This window comes from Fukomys damarensis, unplaced genomic scaffold (assembly GCF_012274545.1).
Source record: "Fukomys damarensis isolate Sample0158 unplaced genomic scaffold, DMR_v1.0_HiC HiC_scaffold_23, whole genome shotgun sequence".
Lineage (NCBI taxonomy): Eukaryota > Metazoa > Chordata > Mammalia > Rodentia > Bathyergidae > Fukomys > Fukomys damarensis.
The window spans coordinates 57,605,309-57,630,313 of record NW_022900935.1 but is presented as its reverse complement, the minus strand read 5'-3'; the positions used below and the strand labels follow the sequence as shown (position 1 = coordinate 57,630,313).

At 55.3% G+C, this 25,005-nt stretch overlaps 1 protein-coding gene and 1 long non-coding RNA gene across 5 annotated transcripts in view; one reads left to right on the top strand and one right to left on the bottom strand.

Annotated features, from left to right (window-relative positions):
• Positions 1-25,005, top strand: part of Sdk2 (sidekick cell adhesion molecule 2) — a 251,233-nt gene that overhangs the window by 217,042 nt on the left and 9,186 nt on the right. For both annotated transcript variants that reach the window (XM_010630709.2, XM_010630708.3), the window contains 11 exons: positions 330-386; positions 1,752-1,853; positions 1,966-2,081; positions 9,172-9,358; positions 11,772-11,909; positions 14,141-14,302; positions 16,775-16,900; positions 19,837-20,001; positions 21,804-21,944; positions 22,179-22,317; positions 23,692-23,818. In XM_010630709.2, coding sequence (XP_010629011.1) covers positions 330-386; positions 1,752-1,853; positions 1,966-2,081; positions 9,172-9,358; positions 11,772-11,909; positions 14,141-14,302; positions 16,775-16,900; positions 19,837-20,001; positions 21,804-21,944; positions 22,179-22,317; positions 23,692-23,818 — 1,460 coding nt within the window. The remainder of the gene's footprint in view (positions 1-329; positions 387-1,751; positions 1,854-1,965; positions 2,082-9,171; positions 9,359-11,771; positions 11,910-14,140; positions 14,303-16,774; positions 16,901-19,836; positions 20,002-21,803; positions 21,945-22,178; positions 22,318-23,691; positions 23,819-25,005) is intronic.
• The window catches only part of LOC104866578, a 23,492-nt gene continuing 312 nt past the window's right edge, over positions 1,826-25,005 (bottom strand). Inside the window, exons 2-4 of one of the 3 annotated variants that reach the window (XR_781475.2) lie at positions 12,742-12,996; positions 10,027-10,702; positions 1,826-1,884 (exon numbers count right to left, since the gene is read on the bottom strand). This is a non-coding gene — a long non-coding RNA (uncharacterized LOC104866578). Of the gene's footprint in view, positions 1,885-9,703; positions 10,703-12,741; positions 12,997-25,005 lie in introns of those variants that run through there. The other 2 variants (XR_004518692.1, XR_004518693.1) reach the window with 2 other exon arrangements.

Sequence of the window (25,005 nt, the reverse complement as noted above, 5' to 3'; positions counted from 1 at the left end):
TGGCTGACATGTGCTTGTGGTTGTGCTTTTATATAGCCAGTGTATAGTACAGTCATATTTCCTGGTGGTAAAATTGCTTCTGGTTCATATGAGGAAATTAATGACTCCAGTATTTCCTGGTGGTTTTCTAAAGGCTTCCACCTGGAGACAGGGGAGTGAACTGGGACTAGAAGGCCTCTCAGAGTTATCCCCAGGACTCCTGGGCTCCCAGGGGTTCCCTGTGACCCCATCTTTCCACACCCACAGGGGGGCTTCTCTGGGGGGCTGCGTGTGCACTGAGTGCCTCTGTCTGCTTTTTCCCTCTGGTGCCTCCCACTTCCCCACCCCAGCCCTGTACTCCACGCGGAACCTGAGCCGGCCCAGCCTCACGCAGTACGAGCTGGACAGTAAGTCTCCTTGCATGATGGCCCCACTGCAGCCCAAGCCTCCTGGAGAACAGGAGTGGGTCCTTGGGGATACCTGTCCCCACCTCAGGGGTGGCCTTGACATAGGACACAAGCGCACCAAGCAGGGGCAGCTTCCAGAGTCTCCTCCAAGCCTCCTGTGGGGTGCAGAGGGTACAATGACAGCCGGTCTGCAGTACAGGTGGGCAGCCGGGCATCTGCGTAGCTCCTGCCCGTCTCGCCAAACCCAAGGTCCGGCCCGGCCCAGCTGCGTCTCCCTGTCCAAGGCCACTCCTGCACTGAGCCCTGGGCAGTTCTGCACGACCTCCTGGTCTTCCAATAGCGCGCTCCTATGCAGCTCCCCCGCCCTTGCTCTATTTCTGAAGCCCCGGTGGGTCCTCCCCACAGCCCAGGGCTCAGCTCAGAGGCCTCCACTCAGGAAAAAGCCGCATGAGTTCAAGCCTAAACTAGCCACCTCCTCCCCTGCTCAGCCAGCACACCCAGCCTGCACAGACCACCAGCTAGGGCAGCTCCCTTACTGAATCCTGTCCAAGGCTAGAGCTTGCACCCCAGGGAAGAAGGAGGGTAAGGAGCCAGGGAGATGGGGCGCAGAAGGTGGGGGACTCTGGACAGTCAGAATGGAAATATCCAGGGCTACAAAGTACAGGATGCTTTGCCCAAGCGAAGGGTGCAGAGGGGCAAGGAGCCGGACTGGGGTCGGGTGGTGGGGAAGGTCCAGGCCCTTCCCCTTCCAGTCGGGCTCTCCCGGAGCGAGGACTGTACCTGCCACCTGCAGTGACTGGGACCCCTTCCTTGAGCAACTTCCCTTCTCCAGCTTCTCTCAGGCGTCCTCACCCAAGCACCCCAAACTTGCTGATGCGGGGAGGGGGGCACCCAAGAGTCCCTGGGTTCAATCTCCAGAACGAAAAAGATAAAATTAAATTAAAAAATAAAAGCTGGTTAACGCGGACAGGCTGGGACAAGGCTGGGAACGCCGGCGTCCGCTCTGGTGGAGAAGACAGGCAGGGAGGGCCTGATTGTCTGGCCGGGATCCCTAGGACAGTTGGGGTTTACACCAGGTGTCCCAGCGTGAATGCCAGCAGCGTCCCTTCGGTCAATAAATCCCATGGTCACCCCAGCTGGGGGTGGGGAGTCACCCGACAGCAGTGTCTCGTGTGTCCAGGTTGTCAGGAGGGAGCCTGAGGGTCCTTCTTGGGCACCACTCTGACATGGTTTCTGCTGAACCTTTACACGGGGATCGGAGCCGCAGGACCACCTTGCCCCTCTCCACAGCCTCTCTGCTCTCCACGGTGGGCTCCAAATACAGGGCAGTGACCGCTATACCCTCCTCCCCACTCTCGCCCACAGACCTGAACAAGCACAGGCGATACGAGATCCGGATGAGCGTGTACAACGCCGTGGGTGAGGGGCCGTTGAGCCCCCCGCAGGAGGTCTTCGTCGGGGAGGCCGGTGAGTGCTGCCCGGGTCCCACTCCATCCACCTGGGGGAGAGGGGAGGCTCAGGTCTCTGTCCCACCCTGGCCCCTGCTGTCTACTCACTCACCACCCTCCGCGCCCCTCAGTGCCCACAGCAGCACCCCAGAACGTGGCCGTCCACAGCGCCACGGCCACACAGCTGGATGTGACGTGGGAGCCACCCCCTCTGGACAGCCAGAATGGAGACATCCAAGGCTATAAGGTACTGGGGCTCTGGTGGAGCAAGGGGTGCAGCGGAGCTGGCTGGGCTCTTAGGTTTTTCCTCCTCCTGGCCAGGTAGTCTGCTGCGGGCTCCGCTGTGAGCCACTGCTCTGGCTGTGTACCCAGTTTATGCTCCAGGCGGTCTGGGCTCAGAGGCCAGATACTTTGTGTGCTTTGGCTCATGACCCCCCTGGGCAGCTCACACTCCAGCCCATGAATGTTAGCACCCTACACAACTTGAGGCCCCTCCAAGGGCGCCCCCTGGTTGCAACGCTGATACTGACTAGATGGCTGTCATTGGAAATCTCTGCTTAAAACCACGACTTTGGGTGAAGTTGTGTGTTATGACAGGGTACAGTTCAACTCTCCAGAACTCTTCCGTCCTTCTGAAAGCCATTTTGAGCTATAGGATATGGGCTTTGTGGTCTGTTATACAGATGAGGAAACTGAGACCCAGCTTAGGTAGCCTGGCAAGGCCACAAAATAGCAGGTAGCAGACCTTCTGGTGGCGGGGCGCTGAGCACACAGTCGCTAGAGAACTGTAAGAAAGAAGGAAGCTGGATTGGTGGTGCACACCTGTAATCCTAGTACTCTGGGAGGCTGAGGCAGGAGGTTCATGAGTTCGTGCTCAGCCTGGGCCACTTAGTGACTTATCAAGACCCTGTCTCAAAATTTTTTAAATATTAAAGAAGGCTGGGAACATAGCTTTGTTTGGAGGCCTGGGCTCATTCCACAGCAGCACAATAATCAAAAAATAAGAAAAGAAAGAAAGAGGAGCTTGTCGTGCTTGCTGGAGCACAGTTCCCCACCCAAGCCAGTGTCCCTGAGGCCGGATGTTATTCAGGAGGACAGGCCTCGAGCAGCGGCCTCAGGGCTGGGCTGTAGTGGTACAAGGACCTGTGGTTTCTCAGCAGAGGCGAAACGTGTGCTTGGCACACAGCCTCTTGGGACAGGCAGCCCCTTGAAGGGAGGGTCTGGTCCAGGTGTTTCCTGCATCCGGGAAGCAAGGATGGGAAGGAGGAGACATCTTGTCAAGAAAGCTCTGAAGACGGACGCCCCTACAACACAGAGATTCTGTAAAGGAGCAGCAACTGGGAAAACTAAATACTGTGGGCTAGCTGTGCCTCCTAAGGGAGGGAAGGCGCCGGGCGGAGCCTGCGATCCTTGGCAACCACCAGACTGTTGAGGTTTGAAAGTTGCGAGTTAATATACAGACCCAGGAAATGCGTGGGCACCGTACCAAACGGGAAGAGCTGTGGGGTCCAGAAAGCAGCACCCAGACAGAGCCACAGCCGGGAGGTGAACCTGGGAGGCACAACGCACAACCCAAGAGTCCCACCTCTCCGCTATTCAGTGACACGTGTTTATTGAGTAGTTATTTTGTGCCCCGCACTAGTCGCAGTGTGGGAGTAAAGCGGTGAGCAAAGAGACAACATGAGCGTAAATTTCAGAGAGGGAAATTAATTTACAAAGTAAGTCATACTGCCAGATGGTGGGGTAAACGAAGCCGATGAGCGGAGAGCTAGATGCAGGCTTGAATTTTTAAATAGAGTTGTTAGAAAAGAGCTAAATGAGAAGGTGATATTTGAGCAAAAACCTACATAAATGCAGGGCATGAATTACATGCTCCAGAAGAACATTCCGGAAAGAGGGAAAAGAAGAGCAAAGATCCTGAGGTAGATCAGTGCCTTCGGGTGTAGACAAGGCAGGAAAAAGCCCCCGCTCACCTTGGAGAAGCGTGACAGGAGGGCAGAGAGCAGCCAGAGCACCAAGAGCACTCAGGGGTTTTGGCTTCTACTCTGAGGGAGAACTTGGGAGTCGGGAGAGACACAGAGGACTCGGACTTTCACAGGCTCACTCTGGTCGCAGTGCTACGTGTAGTCTGAAGTGGGGAACCACAGAAAGCTGAGGCAGCTGAGTCATACAGGTGTGACCTCAGCTGCCTAGAAGTGGTTCAAACAGCCGCAGAGAGCAAGAGTCGCATTCGGGTACAGGTTAAGGGGCCACGGGAAGTAGTACCACCAGTTCTGAGGCTGGAAGAGGAGGAGGAAACCGGGGCAGAGCTGACTCCACGTGGGGTGCCCTAGAGCACAGAACCGAGCCGGAGCTGCTGTGAGAGGTCAGGAGGGAAGGGCTGAGCCAGGGCTGTGGACTGTGAAGTCCTCCTTGGAGTGTAGACGGTGCCAAGAGCCTAGAGTAGACAGGCAGGCAGTGGACGGAGTCTGCAACCTGAGCCTTGGGACTGAGGCAAGTGCGCTGTGAGGATGACTCAGCGCCCCAGGGAGGACTTCTGGAAGAGGGAGTCAGACTGCTGTCTCCCAGGAGAGATGGAGCGGGATGCAGTCTGGGAAGCAGTTATGCCGGGTGCTCAAAGAAACCTACAACCGATCTAGTTTTGCAGGCCCTGATTGGCTCTAGCTAAAATTCTAAAATCAAGACCAACAATTTACTTAAGCAGGGGGATTGGCACACTGCAGCCCACTGACCTAACCAGCCTTCCATCTTTTTGAAAAAATGAGGACACGCCCATGCATGTTTATGAGTTGCCCCTGGCTGCTTTTGCACAAGGGTAGAGTTGAGCCGGATGTGGTGATGAACGCCTGTAATCCCAGCTACTCAGGAGGCTGAGGCAGGAGGATCACAAGTTCAAGGTCAGCCTGGGCAACTTGGCAAGACCCTTGTCTCAGAAATAGAGCTGAAGATATAGCTCAGTGGTAGCGTCCAGCTTCAATCTCCAGTAACGCACACACACATACACACAGGCGGAGTTGAGTAGTTGCAAAAGAGACTTAGTGGCTGCCCTGCAAAGCCTAAGAACTACCCATCCCTTCCCAGAAGCAGTTTTCAGAGCTCCGGATATTGCATTAGTAATGTGGAGTTCACAGGGCTCAATGGGGAGGTGGGTACTGATCAGTAAAAGCATGGGGCAGTTTCAAGAGAAAAGACTTGCGACCAGCAGAGGGTGTTTTAGGATGGGAGAAATCATGATTTGTTTCTGTGCCAATAGAAACAATACTGCAGGGAGGGAGTGTTTGGGGGTTTGGGAAAGAGAGGAGACTACAGTGGGCAGTAAGTCGGAGTAGGTGAGGAGAGTGTAATTTAGCACACAGATTCAAGGTGACCTTAAAGGGAGTGGAGAGCTCAGCCAGGTTGGCAAGAGGGAGGTGGGTAGGTATGGGCAGAGGGATGGGAGGTGACAGTCTCAGCGATCGCTTCCCTTTCCCAGGGCAGGTCCTCACTGGGAATGAGAGCGAGGACACAGGAAGTGGGAAAAGAATGTATCAAACAGCCACAGTCCTCCTCTTATCTGTAGGCGGCCCCTCACCCGTGTGTTCAGCCAAGTGAGGATCAAAACTATTCACTGGGGAAAAAAAATGCATCTGTACTGAACATGTACACACTTTGTTGTTCTTATTCCTTAGACAATACAGTGTGACAGCTACTTACATTGCACTTGCATTGCATGAGTGATTCTCAGTACTCTAGAGGTGGTTTCACATATCTGGGAGGAATGCATACATTCTGTGCGGCCCCCACCTCCTGAGGACACAGGGATGGCTGTGTGCAGTTGTGCAGTACTGGACAAGAGCGGTGTAGCACAGTGTCCTCCCACTCCGGGCTGTGCTCCTAAATTTGAAGTCTGATTGCCCTCCAGGCCAGTTAGCTGTGTTTATTGTGGGCAGATTCCACCAATGTGAGAGTTCAGGCCTGATGTGTAAGACGGAGCAAGACAGGACAGGAACATAGCAAAGGGCACAGTCGACAGTGAGGTGACCAGCTATAGAACAGTGGGAAATATCTGCAAGCCATGCATCTGATAAAGAGTTAATAGCCAAAGGACATAACAAGTTCATGAAAGTCCATAGTGAGAAAACAACCCAATTTAAAAGCAGGACAAAGGACCCGAATGGACGTTTCTCAAAAGAAAACAAATAAATGGTCAGCGGGTAGTCAGCATTACTCATCAGGAAAATGAAGATCAAAACCACAATGATGTGTCACCTCATACCTGTGACAAAAGCTGTTACAGAAATCCAGAAGACAGTAAGTGATATAGAAAAACTGAAACTTTGTATGCTTTGGCAGGAATGTAGAAAGGTGTGGCCACTGTGGAGAACTATATGGAAGGTCCTCAACACAATAAAAACAGAATTACCCTATGACCCAGCCTCCTGGCTTCTGAGTGCTTATCCAAAAGTACTGAAATCAGAACCTGGAGATGTTTGTTGCAGCATAATCCACAATAGCCAAGATACGGAAACAACCTGAACGTTTTGTAAGTGGACAAATGGACAAAGAAAATGTCAGGGGCATGTGTATACTCAAGAGAATATTGTTCAGCCTTTACAAAGAAGAAAAATGCTGACATTCCCAACAACGTGAGCCAGGAAGATGTCGCATTAAGCGATAATGAGCCTCCGACAGAAACACAAATACTGTGTGATCTCATTGATACATAGAATTTAGAATCATCACCATCAGTGAGGCAGGAAAACATAATAGTCAAACTCATAGACACAGAGAGTAGGGCGTGGCTGGGGAAAATGGGGACACTTGCTCCAAAAGGAACAAAGTTTCAGGTATAGAAGCCGAGTGAGTTTGGGGACTCATGTACAGCATGGTGACAGTAGGTGACAATCCCGCTGTCCACTGAAACTAGCTAAGAGGACAAATCATCCATTCTTTCTCACCCCAAATAGAGGGTAACTGTGAGGTGATGGATAGGTACATTATCTTCAGCATGGTGATCAATGTCACCAACTTGGACACCTTGAATATAGGTGATTTTTTTTTTTGTCAGCTATGCCTCAGTAAAGCTATTATTTTCATTTGTTGATTATATCTCAGTAAATCTTAAAAAGTGGCAGGGAATTGACAATAGTGGAAGGAAAGTGGTGATTGTAATCATACATTCCTCCGTCAGCCCCTGTCTACCTAAGGTATTGCTCCAGCAAATGTTTAGTGAGCACCAAAAACACGCCATGCCTGACTCTGAGCACCCAATGGACCAGGACGAGTGGGCCTCCTGGTGCACACCCAGTTACCCATTGGTGAGCACTGTTACTTAGCTCCGAGTCCCTCTGTGCACTTTGCACAAGTCCCTCTTACTGTATATTAGCCGTGAGCAAAAGTCTGCCGAGTTTGACACATTTGCCATGAGTGCCTTGTTTGTATATACAAGGTGCCCTTGGTCCTGCACCCTGACCTGACCTGCCTAAGAGCAAGGCTCTGGCCACTGACCCTCATTCCCCTGCATTGCCACTTTTACGATCACCCACAGGCATGACATAAATATATTCTAAACATGTTCCCTCTTTCGGTGACTTTTCCTGACCTCACATTTTCTTTCGGTTGTCACCACTCCTTGTGGTTGAGTCCTTTACAGCAGAGTTTCTCAAAAGAATTCCTGCCTCTTGCAGGTGTAGTGGAACACATCTTGTAATCCCAGCACTCTGGGAGGCTGAGGCAGGAGGACTTTAAATTGGAGCCCATTTTAAGTGACTAAGGGACTCAGCACGATTCTGTCTCAAAATTTTAAAAGGGCTGGGGATGTAAGTTCAGTATGAAGACCCTGGATTCACTTCTCAGTACTGGGAAGGAAAAAAAAAAAAGAATCCTTTCCTCCAATTCCTCCCTTCTTATTCCCTGATAAACCTGAAGTAGGTTGCTGTCCCCAAAGGCACTTCCTTCCTTCCAAGACTACTGACTGATCATTCCATCCCTGTTGGTTGGTGCTCAAATGGCAGAGGTCTTGCCCCAAAGCACTGCATACAGTGACTCACTCCCTACCCCTGGAATGCTTTCTTCCCTCACCTCCCTGGCTTGCTGGGCCTTTCACTCTCCATTCTAGCTCCTTTCTAGCCACTGAAAGCCACCGGCCCCCAAATCAATCCATGGCCTCTGTCTGAGAGACCTTTGTCCTCCTGGTGCGTGCTCCCCCAGTACCACCTCTGTGCAGATGGCTTGCCGACCTCTGACATGGCCCTTACCTTTCCCCTGAACCCCGACTGCATCCCCTACCCTGTGAATGGATGGGTGAGTGAGTGAGTGACCACCTCAGTGCTCACTCATCTGCCTTTCTGAGAACAATCTGCAAAAAAAAAGTAAAGCAAGGTTCTCATGATAACAAGATGTCCTAACCGCCTCTCACATGGGAGGGGAAGGCACTTTTATGGGCTGTTGCTCGCTCTTAATGGCTTCCTCTGGAGAAGAGCCAACAATTTACAGATAATTCTTTGGCCAGCAGGTGGCGCCAAATGATCTCCAATGCTCCAGGTGCTTTGAGACACTTTCAACTATCAGGATGGCCTTAGTTTCAAGTCCTAAACTAATTTAAGAATCTCCCAGGTGTGGATAATAGGGAGTGTGTTAACCCCTGCTAGATACAAAAGTCTTGTATTCACTGCATCTGCTGCATCCCTCACCTAAAATCTTTTGCAGGCACAAGGTGCCTTCGAAGCCAGCCAAATCCCTGTGAGAAACAAAGCCATATTCTCCTGTCCCTGTGTCCTCTGCCCTTCACTTTGACCCTGGGAAGTGACTCTCCTTAACTGTGTACATAACAAAACTGCAACTCAGGGAAGTCACCTGGCTGTGTCACACTGCTGGTAAAGGATGCAGCCAGAAACCAGGCCCAGGCCTCCTGCCGCCTTAACCCAGGCCTTCCTCTGCAATGGTCTTTGCTAACTGTAGTGCGCATGTGCATCACCGGAGGACTTGTTAGCCTGCAGCTGCAGCTGCAGCGGGCCTGGGGGCTGAGACTCTGTCCTTCCCAGTTTGCAGGTGAAGTGACACAGCTGTTGCACCCCCAGCTCAGATTCCCACAGGACAGAAACTTGCAGCATCTATCTCTAAACTCATGAGCCAGTGCTAACACCACAGGCACCACAGCACACTGGGACACACGGGGTCTGTCCCTTGTGGCATTTAGTCTCTCAGAGGCTGGAGCCTTGGCTGTGCAAAGGAAGATTCTGGAAGGGTTCCTAGAACAGCTCCTGAATACTTCTATAATGTTTCCTGGGTCAGGCAGGGGCGGGAGGGAAGCCCCGTGTCTTCATCCCCCTCATTCCCTTAATCCTCTTTGCCCACAGATTTATTTCTGGGAAGCCCAGCAGCAGAACCTTACTGAGCGAGTGAAGACGCTTTTCCTGGCTGAGAACGGTGTGAAGCTCAAGAACCTGACCGGCTACACTGCCTACATGGTCAGCGTAGCGGCCTTCAATGCCGCAGGGGACGGGCCACGGAGCACCCCTGTCCGGGGCCAGACGCAGCAAGCAGGTGTGGAGGGGCAACTCTGCCAGCTGGGGACAGGACCCACTTGGCATCTGGGTCTTTGGAGGGAGTGGAAGCAGCTGCTTTATCTCTCCAAGCACCTGGCCTTGGTGCCTGGGCCCCCATGAGACGCCGGAAGAGTGGGAGCTGCAGCCCACAAAGAGGGCCTAGACTTGAATGCTTCGCTGCCCACGTGGGCTCTGAGAAAGCCCCCAGATCTCGCCTGTCCCCTCCTTCTTGCCCCAGACAGCAGGCCTTGTGGACAGCCACCTCTCTCACTGCCTGCCTGGCCCCATTCCTTTCTGCTGTCTCTCCAGGGTCCTTTATTCATTCCACCATTATTTACTGTGCTTGATGCTAGGGACCTAACAGACAGCGAGACCGATGCGGTCGCCCTCCCTTTGGGAGGGACTCGGATCACAGACCAGCAGGTACAAGTTAGCCGTAGTGAAGCTGAGGACCAGAGATCTGAGGGCGGTGGCTGGAGGGCCTGGGGATGCCTGGCTTCAGACAGGTCTGCACAAAAGCCTCGCGGACGGTGACATCTGAGCTGAATTGGAGGCCCGTAGCGCAGGAAGCTCTGGAGGCAGGGAGCAGGTTCCGGCCTGAGAGCAGCAGGTGCAAGGTCTGGAGGCTGGGGGCATTGAAGGAACAAGAGAAAGCCGGGGACTCACCAGAAAACAGGGTGAAACTCAGGTCTCCAAGGGTCTGGAGGATTGGGATTAAGGTCAGATGACATGGGAAACCATCACAGGGTGTAAGGAGCCAAGCAGCCGGATCTGGTTTATGTTTTGGAAAATAATTACTTTGAGAATTGAGGGCAGGGAGGCCAGGCCGGACGCTGGGCAGGGTAAAGCAAAGCAAAGGTAAATACTCTGCCACCAGCCAGTGCAAAGCAAGCCCTGCAGCATGTCCAAGGCAGCACGCTGGGTCCCCTGGTCATGTCCATTTTCCAATGAGCGAGGGTCACCTGGGGAAGCGTGCTTCTTCCTCAGAGTCCTCCACAGGTCGTGGGAGAGCAGACGCTGGCAGCCCGGACTTCTGAGAGAACCAAGAGTGATCTCTCTCTGGAGATGCAAACAGGTTGGCCCTTTGTATCTGGGTTCCACATCGGCAGATTTAACCAACTGTGGCTCCAGAATATTCCAGAAAAATTGCAGCTATGTCCAACATGTGCAGACTTTTTTTTTTTCCTCGTCATTGTTTTCTAAGTGAGGCAGTGTAACAACTATCTACGCCGCATTTGAGGCGATTTGAAGCATACAGGAAGTCGGGGGCAAACGCAGCTTTTACAGAGGGGCCTTGAGCAGGACAGGATGTTGGCATTGGAGGGGATCCTGGGACCAGTGCCTGTGAACACAAAGGACAAGTACCCAGCCTCTGCCCTGGCCTCCCTGGGACCTTTTCCTACCTGCTGCTTCCCTTCTTGGGTCATGTATGGCTCTGAAAGAGCTGCTCAGGAGCCAGTTTCTAATTGTGGTCCTCCCTGGGAACGAACCCTGGCTCCAGGGAAACCTGTCCCTCCCGTGACTCCCCAGGGTCCGGCTGAGGCTGAGCTCATCCTGCACATCTGAATGTGAGTCTGTCTGTCCTGACCACATTCTGTCCCGTGTCATCAGCCAGATACGAGCCCCGGGGAGGCTTGGAAGCTTCCATCGGGGTGACCACAGCACAGAGTGTTCTGTCCCACATCCCTCTAGCCAGGGAGGGAGGGAGGAAGGGGGCCCTAAGCTCAGCTTCCTCCTTAAAAGACTGCTCGCTGATGCTGCCTCCTGGAGTAGGGCCGGAAACAGGTCCAGATTAGCTCCGGCTCAGCAGGGAGGCTGCGCCGGACAATAATAGCTTGGCCATCTCCTGGCCAGCTCAGGGCTACGGAGGGGGACGCTTCCTGCCCTTCCCCTCTGTCCGCCACTGCCCCCATGTTTTCAGGGTCGCTCCAGGGTTTTTGGTCCGTGAAATCTTCTCTTCCGGAGGGCCAGGCTGCCCTTGACTGTGGCCCCTCCCGAAAGCATGCCCTGGTCTCCTCCAGGGGAGCAGACAAGAAAAACCCACCCCACGAACAGGCCTTGCCCCGCGGTGACTCTGGGGGTGTAGTGGCTTGTCCCATGCTGGTAGCCAGGGCTCAGAGCCATTGTACCAGGCTAAAGTCCAAACTCTCCCACTGCGGAGAAAAATAAAGTTTCCTTTTTTCCCAGTTCCAAGGCCTCTATACTGGAAAGCTGAGTGCTAAGGACGTCAAGGGAGGAGGATAAGGGCTCCGAGGGCCTCCAGCAACCCCTCCTGCCTTCGTTGCTGAGCCCTGCCCTCTTGTTCTTCCTGGGCCCAGACCTAGATAACCCTGTTAGTTTCTTGGAGCCAAACCCAAGGCTGTGAACCTTCACAGAAGGAGGAAACAAAAACCCTTCGCTGTCTCCCACAGCCCCCAGTGCCCCCAGCTTGGTCAAGTTCAGCGAGCTGACCACGACCTCAGTGAACGTGTCCTGGGAAGCCCCACAGTTCCCCAACGGCATCCTGGAGGGCTATCGGCTGGTGTACGAGCCCTGCACACCAGTGGACGGTGAGTGGCCCCCGTCCCTCGACGCCCTAGTCCCTCACCTAGCAAGGGCTTGCTCCCTTCCAGGGTCCCCATCATAGTCCCTGAACATGAGTGAGAGGCACTGAGAGGCTGCCCAGGAAAACTGAGGTCCAGACCGAGGAAGACACTTTTCCACGGCAGACCCACAGCGAATTGAAGGCAGAGATGCAGCAGCCACCTAGGTCTCCGAGCTTCTAAGAGGAGAATGTTTAAATGTATTCTTCCCCTTCTGTCAACGTGAGCCGTGAAATCTGAGCGAAACATAGCCCCCAAGATGGCCAGGTCTCTATGGGGACCCTGAAGAAGGGGGCAGCCCTGACACTCCACCCAAACTTTAGGGTCACTGGTCTTACTCCAGGCTAGTCTTTCTTTACCTCTTAGTGGTCAGGACCCCCTGAGAATCTAAGCAAAGCCTTGGAGCTGCTCGCTGTGAAGCTGTATAAGTCTGGGGGTCACTGTACTCCTGTTGGTATCTGTGAACCTCAATCAAGATCCCAGCTCTGCAAATGATGCCTCTTGCACCCCGAGCACTGCTCACCTGAGCATCTTCAGACCCTCATCACAGCCCCTACCCCTCCAGGCCCTGGCTAGACCCTGCCAGGTCTAATTCCGGGTTGCCAGGTAGGGCCCTGCTGACCTTAGCAGTGGACAGCAGACACTTGCCCCTTTTCTTCCCCAGAGGGATGCCCAGCTATGGGATGGCGTGAGGCAGCCCAGCATGAGCAAAGTACCCAGAAATCCTTGCCAGTTGGTCACCATCAGTCGTCTCAAGAGGACAGGGTCTCAGAGACAGGGAAGGGACTGGACTACTTACTGCCCGGGGCCTATTTCCAGCAAGATGCTGTTGTGTGGCTGGCCGACCAGGGTGTCCTGGTGCCAGGAAGTGTGGTCACTTACCGTTCCCCTTCCCCTTCCTCTCATCCTTCCCAACAACGGAGGCCGGCAAGGCCAAGGGGCGGGGCCCCGATACGTTTCCACAGCCAGCAGTTCTGGGTCAGCAGAGGGAACAATGGCCTTCAGTTTTTCCTGCCACCGCCTGAGTGCCAGCAGCCTGTCCTGCAAAGTAGACCTGGGTGTTAGGACACCCAGGAAGAGATCCGGTCAGGTGCAGGATCAGGAATGGGGCCAGGACAGAAAGCAGGGGGGCTGGGTAAGCTCTCACCTCAGTGGTCTCCACCTAAAGAGATGTGAGCACTTTGTCTCCCAGCTCCTTGGTCCAGCAGGGTTTGCACACGCCCTTAGAGACTGCCGTCCTCCTTGTGAGGCCCAGCTAATAAGTGCAGATAATGCCCATCTTTCCAGCAGGTGCCTGCCCCAGCTCATGCCTCAGCCCTGGATGCAGACCAGCTGCTCCCCCTTTCCATGGGGAAAACTGAAGCCCATACAGATGAGGGTTGTTGAGCATTGTCAAGGACCAGGCACCAAGGGTCCTGGCTCCCATGAAGCCACCCTCATTCTTCCATTCACTTGTTCAATAGTAGATTGGATACCTACCCTGTTCTGGGTGCTCTGTCTTTGTATTTAACCTCAGCGTCCCTGTCTGAGACACTCTTGATACCCTGGCTTAGCAGGAGAGCTAACTCCAGGCTAAAGGGTAGGCCTGGAGACACCCAGGCCCAGCCCCTGAGAAAGCTGGGGACCAGAGACTGGGTTTGTGAGGCAGGAAGCACATACTCCACCCTCCAGAAAGTCTCAGGAGCCTACCCTTTAGTGAACTGTGATTTGGGCTACGAAGTGTTCTCATTTCTGCACTAAAAACTGAGGCAGCCTAGGGGTTGGGCTTGGGTTGGGGCCAATAGTAAGAGCTGGAGCTGGTCACCAGCGTGTCCATCTGCCCCAGACTTGAAGAAGTACTTCCTGAAAGATTTGCCTAGATTTTGAGTTCTTCAGGACTTTACAGAAGTAAATGAAATGGGGGAAATGGATGTGGGTACAGTAGGGTGGTGAGTGCTTCTTCCTCCAGGAGTTAAAGGGCCCTGTGGGTCTTCAGGAAACAGGCAGGACATAGCCTTTCTCAAACTTCTTCAGTCACCTTCTTCGGTCATCTTCTTCCCTGTGAACACCTTGCAGAACTGTGAAGCAGGGAGGAGAACACGGCCTTGGGAGCAAGGTGAAGCCCCTGGCCCACGTCTGGGGCCTCAGGCCACTGCTGCTTCGCCTCACCCACGGCCTCCAGTGGTCTCAGAGCCCCTGCTCACTGTGCTTCTCCCCAGGGGTCAGCAAGATTGTGACCGTGGACGTGAAGGGGAACAGCCCCCTGTGGCTAAAGGTGAAGGACCTGGCGGAGGGCATGACCTACAGGTTCCGCATCAAAGCCAAGACCTTCACCTACGGGCCAGAGATCGAAGCCAATGTCACCACGGGTCCCGGAGAAGGTAGGCGAGCAGTGCACTGCTGCCCCTGGCACCAAGTCCTGCAGCCCTGTGTCAGAGGGGTGCCCGGGTGTCAAGCACTGCACAATCCCTGGAGATCGAGTGGATGCCCTGGAGCTTGCTCTGTCCCCATCCACAGCGCCCTCGCCCTGCTCCCCAGTCTGCACATGGTCAGTGGGACCCTCAGGCTACAGGGGCAAGCGCTCCTCTCACCACTCAACCCAGCGCACATAGCCTGGCCTGGCCTTGCATGTGCTGGGCAGGTGCTCGATCCGAGCCCCAACTGGCTCCTTTCCTTCCCTCCCTGTAATGGTGCCGGCCTCCATCACCTCCACCCAGGAAGGATGCAGTTGGTAAAACCCCACCTGTTCCTGGCCAGAGCCTTCTCCCCATGCCCCAGAACCACCCTTCATCTGGACTGTCAGAGCAAGGTGCAGAAGAGTCATCCTCAGCTCTTGGTGGACGCTCAGAGACGCTGGCTCCCTGGGGTTGATGGGCCCAGCAGTCTGCACTGATCCCAAAGACCCTGGTACCTGCAGAACGGCTTCAGTGGCGCTCTTAGATGGAATGGGCAATTTCGTCACAGCCAGGGCCCTGTAGCCACCCCAGTGCCCAGTCCTGTCCCTCCTTTGCTCAGCCCCCTTATAGGCGGAATGTCATTTTGTATTTCCTCAAGGCTCAGTGAATGCCCATCCTCGAAGCCCTCCTGGTTCACCCCACCTCCTGCACCACGCACCTGCCTCCCCATGCCTGTGTGGCTGTCAAGGTTCAGCCATCAACTTCCCTGTCACAGGCACAGGTTGTCCCATCCCCAACACAAAAGCCATCTCCCAGGAAAAGGTGCTCAGCCCATCTCAAAAGTCCCCTGCAAGGTCACCTCCTTCCCCTCCTGCCTCAGCAGCCAGGAGTGGACAAAGGCTCCTGTCTGCAGGAGGCTGGGCTGGCCGGGCTCTGGCAGGAGAGGGGGCCTGGAGAGCAGTAGACTCCCTGCCTCCCACCTGCTAGCGGGTGTGTGGGTGCCTGGCCACTCCTCGCTTTCCCTTCCTGGTCAGTTTCTTTTCCCCATTCTTGTTCTACAAAGAAGCTCACCTGATCCCAGCCACCCCAAGGACAGAGCCACAGGGCCCAAAGCCTGCCAGAAGCTGCCCAGCACTGCCCTTCACCTGCCCAGCTCCACTCCGCTACCTCTCATCTGAGACTTCCCTGGGAAACAAAAGCAGGAAGAGAGCTGGAAGGCCGAGGGAGGGCATGGGGAGGCTTGGGGACAGGAGAGGGCGGGCGGACATGCTGTTCCAACTTAAGGCTTCAAGTATCCCAGGCTGAGGGAGGGCAGGAAGCTGCAGGAGGACTGGAGGGCACTCGGAAAGCACAAACCTCACCCTGATGCTGTGGGCAAGGAGGGGCCTGCAGGGGAGAACACGAAGTCAGGCGTCCGTGCTCCCCCTAACAGGTGGATGCTGAGCCCCCTCTCTTAGCCCTGAGTACTGTCCTGTGCAGAGCAAGAACCCGGGTTCCGGTCCACTCTTTCAGGCCGTAGCCCCTCCCCAGGCTTGCATGCAGCGTGCTCCTTGGGGGAGGAAGAAAGGAAAGAGAGAACTTCAGGGTCACAAGGGCACAGGGGCAGGCCTGGATGCAGGGCCCGGGGTGGGCTGCCCAGCTGTATGACGAGTCCCTGCCCTCCTGTCCCAGCTGACCAGCTCTCCAGGGCCCCAGAGGAGCTTCGGTGCAGTGAAGGACTCTGTGTCCAGCTCTTTCCCCAGCGGGCATCCCCAGGGACCAGCAGCTCACTCACGCACTGGCTCCTCCCCTAGTCCCAAAGGCACACAGGAAGCACTTACTGAGTGCTAGCCTCTGGGGATGCTGAGCTCCGAGTCGGAGGGAAAGCGGGCATGGTGGGCGCTAGCACTCCAGGTGGGGACCCAGGGACAGCAGGAGCCCAGAGAACAGGCACCAGGCATGCAGTGGCTGGGCGTTGTGCAGAGAAGGTGCCCCAGGCCCTCTGTAGACAGATACCTGTGTTACTGATCTACCTACAGAAGCAACCTCCTATCTCCTACTCTAGCTCCCCGCCTGGCTAACACCCCGGGCTGCTAGCTGGACGCGGGAGAGCCAGCAAGCGGCCAGTTCCTCCCCACCCTCCACCACCCCTTCCCCTCTGCCATCCCCTCCCTCTCCTTCCTCCTCTCCCCAACAAGGCTTCCTGGAGGTTCCTTTCCTAATCTAACAGCAAGTGGAGTTGGGGCAGGGAGATTTCCAGCAGGAGATAGGGTGGTCATCACTGTCTGACACCATCACCTGGAGATGTAGGGGACCTTTCAGGCTTCTCAGACCCCAGTCCTTGCAGCGAGAGTCCTGGAGGCTCTTTGATTGGAACTGGCTTCGTCACCCAGTCCCCGTCCTTGAGCACCGGCTGGCAGGCTGGGTGACCGTTCTGGGTTCCTGCTTCCCCTGGCCCACTGTGTGTGGTGTTTGCAGGTGCACCGGGACCGCCCGGGGTGCCGATCATCGTGCGGTACAGCGCTGCCATCGCCATCCACTGGTCCAGCGGAGACCCCGGAAAAGGGCCCATCACCCGCTACGTCATAGAGGCCCGGCCTTCAGGTGCGACACTGCCCCCTTCCTGACTCCCTGCACTCAGGGCTCGGGAGGAGGGACTTTTGCTGCCAAGGTGGAGCTAGAGGCAGCCCTGTTGGGGAGGTTGGAGGCGCCTGTGCTGGCTGAGCTGGACTCTTGCTTATGGAACAGCCAAGAGGCCCCAGGAGAACAGAGTGGTTCTTAACCTCATCTTGGGTGAAGGGTCCTTTGAGAAGCCAGAGGGGAGAGGCTTGGTTCGCCTGGTTAAATGCCCGTGTCCTCTGCTTGACCCCACTGTTGTGGGCCGCATAACTAAGGAGATCCAGCTGCCTCTTGCAGCCCTTTGTGGTGCTCACAGTTCTTGTAATCGTACCAACCTCTCCTGTTAAGCCTGAAATCGAATCACAAGAACTTCCAAAGCCGTCAGCAGATGAGCCACTGATAAGTCGCTGGAGGGGGCTGCTCTTCGATCTTGTTTCAGGCATCCTGACACCTGCTTCCTGGGCTCCGTTTACTTGAGGGAGCTCCAGCTCCCCTGTTGCTAAGTTTCCCAGTTAATCAGAGGAGCCAGAGTCAAGCCAAGGGCTGCAGGCCTCTTTGTATTCCGTGGGTCTTTGATTAGGTGATTGAAGATGAGAAAAGCAAAACAAGACTTGGTCGCTATGACCTCAGTAACAAATAATAATCACAATGAGAAGTAGTGAAGCGTATCAGTAGCTAATTCTCCTAACAGGGCATATTGAAACATCCCTGTGACAAACTGTTCATACCCTGAGGTAGCCAGCCAGGTGCTAATCATACCAGTAGCAATGAGTGAATAATTCTAGAAGCTTCTGGAAACTTCCCCAATTGCTGTAGTCTTCTGCTAATAATTACATTTGCAAATAACTCATGCATCTAGCAGCTTGGATCCACCGTGTTGCCCACGGCTCTGGCTCTGTCCCCACTCCAGATGGTCCCTCCCTGGCCCTCCAGCACCGGCTGCCGAGTTGGCCAGGAGACCCCTGAATGTTTCTCCCAACCAGGGCCTGCGTCTCTTTCTTCCACCCAAATTGGCCGACTCACAGGCAGGCTGTGGAATGTTGGCCCTGGCCTCGGGCCTGTTGATTTTCTTGTGTGCGCTGGGAGGCCCAGCATGAGCCTCTGGTGTTCCAAGTTTAGAGACCATGACTTGGTCCACACAGGTGGAATCCAGGACTGAGCATAAAAGGAAAGGAAAAGGCAGCACCAGAAGTGGGGCCTGGGCTGAGCTGTGCAGAGAGCTGGCAGGGGTGAGGTCACCCAGAACCAGGAAGGGCCAGTGGCTGTGAGGAGGGAGCAAGGGCAGGGAGTGCCTTGCCTGCCTCTAAAATGGTTGGAGGGCGGGCTCCTGTTCTGGGAGAGGGATCCCCTTTCCCTCGTGCCCCTTGCCCCTTCTTTGTGCTCCCTCCCTGCTTACAACCCCATCTGCAGGACACAGTGGCCCTACTGAACTGAACGCTGCCCCTGTGTTGTTTATGCTCGTGCTGCCCAGAATAAACTAAGCATGCCCAGTTCCTACAAGCCAGAAAGCTACCAGGCTCAGCAGACCCAGTAAGGGCTTTGCTCCGGGGATTTACAGGCCCATGGAACTGGCCAAGGCCGGGGCCACAGCAGGACATCTCTGGGGCTTCTGGCCTGCCCTCGTTGTCCCGGCTCCCAGTTTTGTCTCTGTGTGCGGTAGATGGAGGGGGATAAACAGCAGGCAGGAGGCCTCCGCTGCTGGAAGGCAGCAACATGATTCTGCATGAGCCGAGCTCGTTAGCAAACACCAGTTCACTGCTGATTGCACACAGCCCTGTCCTGGTCACTCAGATGAAGTTCAGTGGCAAATTCAGACCACTCTGAGCAGAAACAATCAGCTCTGCCCTTTATGGTCGTATGACCTTGGAAGGACGAGTGAAGCCCTCTCTGAGCCTTGACTTCCTCATCTGTAAAATGGGGACAAGAGCTCCTCCCCCTCGCCACTGCTATAAATATGAGAGGTAAAGGATATAGGCCCATGATGCATGACAAAGAAACTAGTGTCCCCTGCCCTGGGGTCATCATAGTAGCCTCACAACAGTTACTCCACGGTAAGAAAGAGCACCCAAAGCCACTTGAGGAGTGTGGATCCCCACCCAGTACATTTCAGGGCATGAAGCCCTGAAACTGGACACATGGAGCTGTGGAAAGGACGGAAGAAACGTCTTCCTTCATTCAGCAAACACCTAGAAGGTGTCTGTGCTGGGGGCTGATTTGTACAGAGACAAACTAGGCGTGATCCCCTGAGGGGTTTCACAGCCCAGGAGGAAAGAAAGGAAGAGGGACACTAAGTGACAAAGAAGATGTGTCAGAGGCCAATGCTGGAAAGAACATAAGACGCAAATGAGGCCCCGGCTTACGACCTTGGGCACTTCTGTGGGCACAGCCCTGGGCACAGATGGGCCCCCACAGCCTTCCCCAGACCGACAAGGTCTCCCCTGATGGGGACAGGCAGCTGTCAGCAGGTCCTGCCACATAAAATGACCATAGGACAGTGGTGGCACCTCTGGTTGCATTCTGACTCACGAAAACACGTGGTGTGGAAGACAGGTGAAGGCCATCAGCCCAGGGACGCGTGTGCTGGGGCTGGGAAGCCACACTTCCGGCAAGTGGCTCCTTTTGGAAGGAGCTCAGGAGCCAACAAGAAGAGATGGGTCCGAGCGGGTGCAGCCAGAGGTGCTGCGTGGTGGGTGCTGGTAGAAGTTAGGGGCCTCTGGACCCCTGGCCTGCAGGACTCACTGGTCACTGAGTGGCCCCTTCAGGAGGATCTGTGAGCTCAGCCTAAGCGCTGAACACTGGACGAGAGTACTGAGCCCTGCAGGCGGACAGGCTCTGCCTTCTGGGAGTGGCAGATGGGATTGTGTTGAAGAGAGACTTGGGCTTCCCTCACTCTCCGCTGCCTGCACTCTGTGCCTTTGCAGACGAGGGCCTCTGGGACATCCTCATCAAAGACATCCCCAAGGAGGTGAGCTCCTACACCTTCAGCATGGACATCCTGAAGCCGGGCGTGAGCTATGACTTCCGGGTCATCGCGGTCAATGATTACGGCTTTGGCACCCCCAGCAGCCCCTCCCAGTCTGTGCCAGGTATGGCCTGTGGGATGAGGAACAAGGGAGCCCCGTGGACGAGCCTGGTGACAAATGCCGAGTGGTAGGGGGAGAGGAGAGTTATCAGAGTACAGGAATAGTGGGCTATACCCCAAAATGGACTGTCCTCTCGGTTCCACAAAGCAGGGAGCTCTGGGCCAAGACCTCCATCAGCTCCTAAGTCCAGAGGAAGCTGAGGGCCTTGGAGCTTTGGGGTCTCCTTCTCAGGACCCCGACAGCCTGAGTAGAGGCAGGACAGTGAATGCACAAGGGGAGTTTCCATGAGCTCCCCACCCAGTTGATTCAAAGGTGCCGACTCGTAAGACACCCCCCGCCCCCACAACGAACAGGATCAGCATCCTGTGGGCAAGAGGCTGGCCTCTTAGACCTAAGTACACAGTGCTCAGGTGGGCTTGCTCCCCACCCTTCCACCCCCTTTCTGCTCTCCTCGTTTTCCCCATCCAGCGTGCCTTAGAGTCTCAGAGGACTTTAGTGTCTGCACCCATGACCCAGATCTAATCACAGCCCACTTCAAATATTCAGACGCCCTTCCCCAAGGCAGAAACACGACTCAGAATTTCCACTAGCTGGACGAGCACCAGGGACCCTGTCTCCTCTCTCCACCCACACACCTTGCTCTTTTGCCCAGAAAGAAATAGTCTAAGAGTAAAATTCAAGGGCCGGCCCCTCGCCTGCAGTGTGGTTTAGTACAAGGGCCGGCCCCTCGCCTGCAGTGTGGTTTAGTACCGCAGGTACGGAAAGCACAGTACTGGGGGCTTTGCGGGAAGGGGATCCCTCCCTGGCAGAGGCCTTCTAGAACCCCTGAGCCTGCCCTTCCAATCCCCCCTGCTTTTTGCTACCAGGAGGAAAAATAAAATCAGTGCAAATTGAGCCTTGGGGAAAGCCCACCCAGGCCCCCACAGGGCCAGAGGTCACCTCTCCCCACACACATTTGGGTCTGCTATGAAGACCACCTTCTCTAGGCAAGGAGGAGGGAGGTAGCTAGCATGCTGTTGCCCTCCATGCCCTGCATCCCTGGCAGAGATAACAAATAAATCCTAGTATTTTCTCATTAAGTCCAAAAGCAACCTCAGAACCTTTCCTCAGAAGAGGAAGCAGGGCGTGGTGGCGCACACCTGTAATCCTAGCATTTGGGAGGCTGAGGCAGGAGGATCGCTGTGAGTTGGAGACCAGCCTGGGCTACATAGTGAGTTCCGGGTCATTCTCAACTACATAGTGAGACCCTGTCTCAAAAAAACAAAAACACACAGAAAAAGAAGAGTCCTTGCTGGATGTGGTGGCATAGACCTGTAATCCTAGCATGTGGGAGGCTGAGGCAGGAGGATCGCTGTGCGTTGGAGACCAGCCTGGGCTACATAGTGAGTTCCGGGTCATTCTCAACTACATAGTGAGACCCTGTCTCAAAAAAACAAAAACACACAGAAAAAGAAGAGTCCTTGCTGGATGTGGTGGCATAGACCTGTAATCCTAGCACTTGGGAGGCCGAGGCTGAAGATCTGTATGGCTTCGAGGCCAGCCTAGACTACATAGCAAGACCTGTCTCAAACAAAACAAAACAAAAACACAAAGAGAGTCCTCTAGGTAGTCTTTTACGAAGCGATCAGAGCTGGCGCTTGAGGCAAAACTACCCTTTGGACCCTGGCATAGGTTCGCGTCTTTCACAGGGCCCTGACCCTGCCTGCCATGAACTGCATGAGCAAAGGGTAGGCCCGGCTGGAGCAGGAGGTTTGGAGGCAGGAGGGACTGAGCACCCCGGCCCTGACACCTGCGTCCGTGTACAGCCCAGAAAGCCAACCCCTTCTATGAGGAGTGGTGGTTCCTGGTGGTCATCGCCCTCGTGGGCCTCATCTTCATCCTGCTTCTGGTCTTTGTGCTCATCATCCGGGGCCAGAGCAAAAAGTACGCCAAGAAGACAGACTCCGGTGAGTAAGCTGGCACCCGGCCCTCTGGCTGGACTAGACCTGCCCCCGTCTCCCTTCGGCCAGGGCAGAGGGTGGGCAGGTCGCTGTCCTTAGAACTGGGTTCCTACATGATCCCAGTCTCTTATTTCAGTCTCAGCTCTGACAAAGGGAATAAGGGCAGCCCGGCTAAGGGAGAGAGTGAGGTGGGACGGGGGAGGCCATGAGGTCTAAAGAGTGTCCGTCGCCCCACCCCAGGGAGCAGTGCCAAGTCCGGAGGCCTAGGTCATGGGGAGATGATGAGCTTGGATGAAAGCAGTTTCCCGGCCCTGGAACTCAACAACCGGAGGCTGTCCGTCAAGAACTCCTTCTGCCGGAAGAACGGCCTGTACACCAGGTAGGAGCCTTCTGCATGGGCCAGAGGCTGGGGGCTTAGGGACCAGGTCCCGGGGTCCAGCAGTGCCAGCTTGAGGAAGATGTGATGTGGGTGAGAGTCACTGAGCAGGCAGGGCCCACTTGGCCTTCCCAGTCCTGAGAACAGCATTTAAACTCCAGATCTGGGGACAGCTGGCAGAAAGATATGGCAGGACCCAAGCAGTACAATGAGGGGCTCCCCTGGTGCCCCCCACACCTGAACCCACCCAGGATGCACCGGAAAATTCACAGGGAGGTGGGTACTAGGATCTCTACCAACGTCAGCAGAATGCAAATCACTTGGAAAATTTTGCAAGCCAACCTGGGGCTATTTGGAGCCAGTTGCTCCAGTCGTAGGTCTGGGGACGGCCACGTGCCCCAGAGCAGAGATGGGCCCAGCCAGGGCACACTGGCACCTACGCCTCAGTGAGAGGCCCCAGGAGCTCCCCCACGATCGCTCATGCCCTCCCATCTAGGGCAGTGGGAAACCTTCTCCCTTGGTCCTGTTTGTACCTGTTAGGGACTTTCCTACCACCTGCTGCAGCCTCTGAAAACTGCCAGCAGCAAGGAGAGTTAGAAGCTGTCCGCCAGCTTCTGTTTCTCCAGATTTCTCTCCAATCCCAGCCCCTCCTAGCCACCCCCTTCACGGCCAGAGGTAGGGGTGGTGCTGGGGCCCATCCGACCCTCCATTGATAGGATGTGACAGCTTTGTGCTGCTGCTGGGAGTTCAAGAGAGGTTAGGGGCTGCAGCTAGCAGAGCAGGGCTCCAGTCTCACCCTCAGCCCTATTGACATTCCAGGCCCGTCGGAGGCAGCCAGGAGGGAAGCCAGCCTCTCTCTGGGAGCTCACAAAGCTTCTCTCTGTCTCTTGTCTCGGAGGGTGGAAACCCTGTGTGTGCACACAGGGAGGGCGAAGGGAGGGGCTGGCAGGCTCTCATCCCTCGCCAAACCCAGCCTGCTGGCGAAAGCTGTTTGAGGCTGGGGTGGCGGGTCCAGCAGGCCCAGCCTGGCTGCAGCAGACCCGCCAGGCTGGCTCCAGGGTCTGCCGCATGGAACAAGGGAGCATTTCACCGACGGCTTCACCTTCCCCAGCCCTCCCCGCCTTTCCAGCCCACGGTACATACACATTGAGGCCCCTGTGATACTCAGGAATCTCGTTCACACCAAACTAACCTAACTGGCCACAGTGACGATCTTCCCCGCAGCCCAAGCCCGTGGAACATGGTACAAGAATGAGGAGGAACCCAAATGGACGGGCCCCGTGCCCTGTGTTCCTCCAGCCCCACTGTCCTGTCCCTGGCTGAGAGAGGCGGCCCCATGTGAGTCCCCTCTCGGCCTCACTGGCCTGCTCTCTGCAGGTCTCCTCCGCGGCCCAGCCCTGGAAGCCTCCACTACTCTGATGAGGATGTCACCAAGTATAATGACCTCATCCCGGCAGAGAGCAGCAGTCTGACTGAGAAGCCCTCGGAGATCTCAGACTCTCAGGTGAGGGGCAAGGGAGCAGAGCTCTGCAGAGCAGACAACAAAGGGAGACGGCCCTGGCGAGCAGGCCTACAGGTGCCCCATCACATAGCCTCTCTTCCTGCCCGCCCGCCTGCCTTCCCCCCTTCCTCCTTCTTTCTATCCCTGTCTAGAGACTGGGGACCCAAGATCCTACCCAGAAGTCAGTTATGGGCCAGCTGCCACCCTCCAAGTTCTAGAACTTTACCTCCGGGGCTAACAGGGTCTAGATCATGTGAAGTCCCCCAAAGTGTGGTCCCCTAAACCTTCCAGAGTCTCTCCCTGCTTGGTTCCTCTGTAGCCTCCGCTTGCAAAGGAAACAGAGAGGCCCTGCACTGAGCCCTGGAGAACTGCTCCGCTCAGCTACACAGGGGCTGAGGAGCTCCAGATTCAGAGGGTCATGGGCACTGAGGATGGAAAGCAGTGTAGACTCAGCAAGGTGCTATGCTTTACAATGTTGGACCTGACTTTGGGTACTGGCTCTGCCGCCTCTAAGCTGAGATCACCTGTGCGTGTATAGGAGGGAGCCTCTCTGAGCTGCAGTTTCCCCACCTGTAGGTAGAACAGGCAGAAGTGGTCATAGGCTCTTTCACCAGGCTGTGGGGAGAAATCACTGGGGTTAGGCACAGAAGAGCTCAGCCCAGGTGCAGGCACGCAGAGATCACTCCAAAAATGTTGGCTTTTTCTGTGGAGAGGGGACAGTGCCTCTGGAAGACGGAGCTTTGGAGCTGCCATTGAGTCAGGCAGTGGGGCTGAGCACATTCCAGCCGTGTGATGTTTCAGTCTTCCACCCCAACCCTCTCAGCCTGCGCCAAGCCTCATGGTTTCCAAAGAAGGGACCATGAGGCCACTGCGTCCCATGCCTAGACCTTTCTGCCCAGTCCTGGGAGAAGGAGAGAAGCCAGCAGGGAGCAGGGCTCTGGGCTGGGTAGGAGGTGCCAGGGAGCCTGGTATCCGATTGGTGCCCATCAACCAGGGCTTCTCACGCACTGCTGTTTTGTTCAGCTTTGGGGTTACTGATGGGCTCTGCAGAGCTAAGAACACTCTGCCTACCTCCACATCCCAGCTGCAGGGGACAGAGACCCCAGATTAGCCTGGCTTACTCTGGGACTCCATGGGGGACAAGGCTATTCTGAGCTCATGCAGCATTTTTTTTTTTTTTTTTTTTTTTT